Source organism: Aethalodelphis obliquidens, unplaced genomic scaffold, assembly GCF_003676395.1.
Source record: "Aethalodelphis obliquidens isolate GAN/ISIS:26980383/991018 unplaced genomic scaffold, ASM367639v1 scaffold2152, whole genome shotgun sequence".
Lineage (NCBI taxonomy): Eukaryota > Metazoa > Chordata > Mammalia > Artiodactyla > Delphinidae > Aethalodelphis > Aethalodelphis obliquidens.
Window position 1 is genome coordinate 1 of NW_020840059.1, and position 4,032 is coordinate 4,032.

The window sequence follows — 4,032 nt, forward strand, 5'->3', positions numbered from 1 at the left end:
CGCCTAAGGATCCTCCCCTTCCAGCTCTTGCAAACACCCGGCTCCTCCGGAGCCTGCGGATCCTTCTTGGACGCAGGCTCACCGCAAAGGAAGCTGCGAGGTGCCCGATTTGCACACGTGAAGCCCGAGATCCGGGGCGGTGGACGCCAGGCAAGGCAAGGCCATTGGTGGGCGCTGGGATGGAGAAGGGGGATGGGATGGACTCCTGCAGGAGATAAGGGGTGGAGGCGGGCGCCGGGGTGGGAAGGGGGAGTGCAATGGGCAGTAGGAAAGGGGAATAGCGTAAGGAATCAGGCAAGACATTGAAGGTGAGCACGGAGAGGCGAGGGCGCTGGGGGCCAAGAAAGAGAGTGGGGGTGGACGGGGGCGTGTGGGTAGCAGACTGGGGTGCTCAGAGCAGGAGGACAGTGCATGCGGGTCAGGGCGGTGGAGGGACAGGGGTTTTGCAGGGGATTGAGAGTGGGCACCAGTGGCGGGTGACGGAGGCTGGGGTCTCTGAAGAAGGAGGTAGCCCGCCCCCTCCTGCAGAGCTCCTAACCCCAGGCAGCACCACTGCCGCTGCCGCCTTCTCCCGCAACCTCAAGGAACCTAGAAGGGAGAGCACTTTCAGGCACACAGCCAGGATTTCCAGCATTGCTGCCAGGCTCATGGGGAAATTTTAGGCGCTGGCGCAGGGTACATGGAGACGACGCTGTCGGGAGAACTTCACCTTATGGCATATTGAATGTTCCTCTCTTCTCTTCTCTCCTCCTCCTTGCAGACATGAAAACCCCCAACTCGCAGGAGGCCGAAGGGCAACAAACCAGGGCAGTTGCAGGACGGGCCACTGGGTCTGCAAACATGACAAAGAGAAAAGCCTCCCAAAAGAAACAGAGAGGCAGACCTTCGTCCCAGCCCCGCAGGAACATCGTGGGCTGCAGGATTTCACACGGATGGAAGGAAGGGGATGAGCCCATCACCCAGTGGAAAGGAACCGTTCTGGATCAGGTGCCTATAAATCCTTCTCTTTATCTGGTGAAATATGATGGAATTGACTGTGTCTATGGACTGGAACTTCACAGAGATGAAAGAGTTTTGTCTCTTAAAATTCTTTCTGACAGGGTGGCATCATCTCAAGTCAGTGATGCAAACCTTGCAAATACCATAATTGGTAAAGCTGTGGAACATATGTTTGAGGGTGAGCATGGTTCTAAGGATGAATGGAGAGGAATGGTCTTGGCCCAAGCACCTATCATGAAAGCCTGGTTTTATATTACCTATGAGAAAGATCCTGTCTTGTACATGTACCAGCTTCTAGATGATTATAAAGAAGGAGACCTCCGTATCATGCCAGAGTCCGGTGAGTCTCCTCCAGCAGAGAGGGAGCCAGGAGGAGTTGTAGATGGCCTGATAGGTAAACATGTGGAATATACCAAAGAAGATGGCTCCAAACGGATCGGCATGGTCATTCACCAAGTGGAAGCCAAACCCTCTGTGTATTTCATCAAGTTTGATGATGATTTCCATATCTATGTCTATGATTTGGTGAAAAAGTCCTAACTGTTAGGGTAAACTTTGCCACATTTGTGAAAACAAATGTGTACTTTGTAGACATGCAAAATAATGTTACTTTTCAGTGTATTGAAAGTTTTAGGGTCCCTGTTAATCCGACATCTTTGCCAGCATAACTGTTGTTTTGTCCTGAAAAAATACAAATTTATGTGGCCATGACATGCTGTGTGTAAGGAATTTGTCATGTTGAAATGATTGGGTGTGTTTGGTGGCTAGGGCATGAAAGGAAGGAACAGCTGTAAATTCAGGCTGTGAATAAAGTTCAGCTAGTATCATAATCAGTCATCTAAAAATGGAATAGGACTTAGCTGGTCTGGTCTAGGGAGGGGGGAGGAGAAGGAACTAGAGATGAGCTGTGGGGGAAGGGAGAAGGGGAGGTGGCTGCTTAGCAGGAGGTGGGGAGGGGTCAAAAATGGAGAGGCTCCCTAGCGGGCGGGATGACCTAAGAGGGGGAGGCACACAACTGGGAGGGGGTGAAGAATAACAGAGGGAGAGTGAGATCTTGAGGCTTAGAGGAAAACAGACAGAATAAATTGAGTAGAGAGGGACACAAGGACGTTTAGAAGAGATCCAGAGCAAGGGAGAGAAAGATGAAGTTGGCAGAGATCTGGGGACAGGCTAAAAGGATACTCAAATGGAGTTCTATGCATGAGTGAGGGGCCAGAAGGGGAGGGACATCGAGGAAAGAGGAATTCTAAGATGAAAGACTGACAGAGGGAGTGAGAATACAGACAACAAGATATGGGGAGTAGGATCCATGAGAGATGGGAAGACCCAAGGAAAAATAGGACTTCTGGCAGTATCCAAATTGCCCTCCCTAGCTCTGTGCCCAAAGAAGGTGGCAACTGTCAAAGAAACCAGGTGGATTGGAGCTTCCCTAGGACATTTTGACAGGAATGTCTCAAGAGTTAAGCAGGAGCCAAGTTTATACCTAAAAGCCTTTTATAATATCAGGGAGTTCATGCCACACCCGCTGAGCAGAACCCAAACCCTCAGCCTAAACACACTAACATGGCACTCCATAAGCAGGGGCCTGTGGGCAGCTTCCTCGTATTTTCCAGAGGACCCAAGAGCAGTAAATCTCAGACCAGAAGGCCTTGGTTCCCTTCGCCTACACTGAATAAACGATTCTTGTGGGGAACAGGTCAGTGGGGTGCTCAGAACTTAAGAGATGTGCCACCTTGCATTTGGAAAGCATTTTATCCAGAAAAATGGAAACTTGCTAAACCCAGGTACAGCACTCTCCTCACTGTTCTTCCTCCTCCTGGACTATACCTGGCCTCCTTACAGAGGAGGGGCATCGGAGCACTGAGCTTAATGTTTCTCTCTCGGGTGTGGGGAATACTTGACTGTCCATGCTTCTTTCAGCAGTTGTTGAAACCACAGGTGGCTCCACCCAGTGCTTCACCAGATGGAGGTCTGCTGCCTCTAGAAGCCCCATTCTGGCTATATCCCGACAAAGCCAGTGGCTACTGCCCTTTCACAGGTACCTCCTGACCTGTCTTGCCCACTTCATGCACACGGGGAGCTGTGATGGAAATTTGTGCAGCTCTATTTCCAGGTGAGATAGATGGCATGCGCAGTTGGGTGGGGAGTTGTGACTTTGTATAACTAAGTCCTTCGACTGTATGGTACCACATAGGTGGTTGGTGGGGAGAGGGTGTTGTAACCCCCAATAAATTCCCTCAGAGATACAATGTCCCAACACATGAGTCTTTGTCCTTCTCTCCTTCTTTCCTTTCCCTGGTCCAGCTGTGGAAGTTTCCTTCAAAACCCTCTCTCTGGTTTTCCCACTCCACACTTCACTGAAATATTCCCCTACCCTCAAAGAAACAATTCTGGTGACTCCCCACTGCCCAGGTTTCCTTAACTCCAGGCATAGCAGGGAGAGGGAGAGGCAGGGAGCTTCCAGGAGTTGAAAGAATTTGGTAATTCCAGTTCATTCTCTCCACCCAACACGGCCTGAAGTTGTTTGCCTCAAGAATTACACAAGGCAAGCCCACCTCACCAGAACAGGGATAAGTTTTCTTTCATACAGCACATAATTCAGTCTAGCAAACACCTGCAGGCCACTCATGGGCCGATTTCAGCCCGCTGTCATATTTTGCTTGATCGTCATGTTTTTATCATTCTCCATTTTAAAATTAGCTACTTAGACATTTGGGGGATTTCACATTTCAAAAATCCACATTTCTGGCTTACCTGAAAAAATAAAAACAAAAACAATAGACCAAGGATTAGGGCCCACATTCCAACAAGGATACAAGCAGCTGGCTCTGAGGAAGGGCTCAGCCATTTTAGACTCAGAATGCTCTCTCAATGGGGCCACACCCCCAGTTGGCCTGCTTCGCTCTAATAAAATGCCCAGTTGTCTCCTGGAGGCACTTGCATTGGTAGTTTTGGGGCTAGACCCAGGGAAAACTGCCTAGCCCCTCTTTGGCTTACTTTAACCCAACTTGCTTTTTAATTTATTTGCTCTAT

The 4,032-nt window shown here is 49.7% G+C and overlaps 1 protein-coding gene across 2 annotated transcripts; it reads left to right on the top strand.

Annotated features, from left to right (window-relative positions):
- Positions 1-6: 6 nt before the first annotated feature.
- LOC113617164 (spindlin-2B) lies at positions 7-1,710 on the top strand. 2 transcript variants are annotated; one of them, XM_027100436.1, is made up of 2 exons: positions 7-155; positions 761-1,710. In XM_027100436.1, the coding sequence occupies exon 2, from the start codon at positions 763-765 to the stop codon at positions 1,537-1,539; it is 777 nt and encodes a 258-aa protein (XP_026956237.1). In that variant the 5' UTR covers positions 7-155; positions 761-762; the 3' UTR covers positions 1,540-1,710. The 2 variants fall into 2 exon arrangements, with proteins under 2 accessions (XP_026956237.1, XP_026956238.1); XM_027100437.1 differs by lacking the exon at positions 7-155 and having other exon boundaries at positions 758-1,710.
- The last annotated feature ends 2,322 nt before the right edge of the window (positions 1,711-4,032 follow it).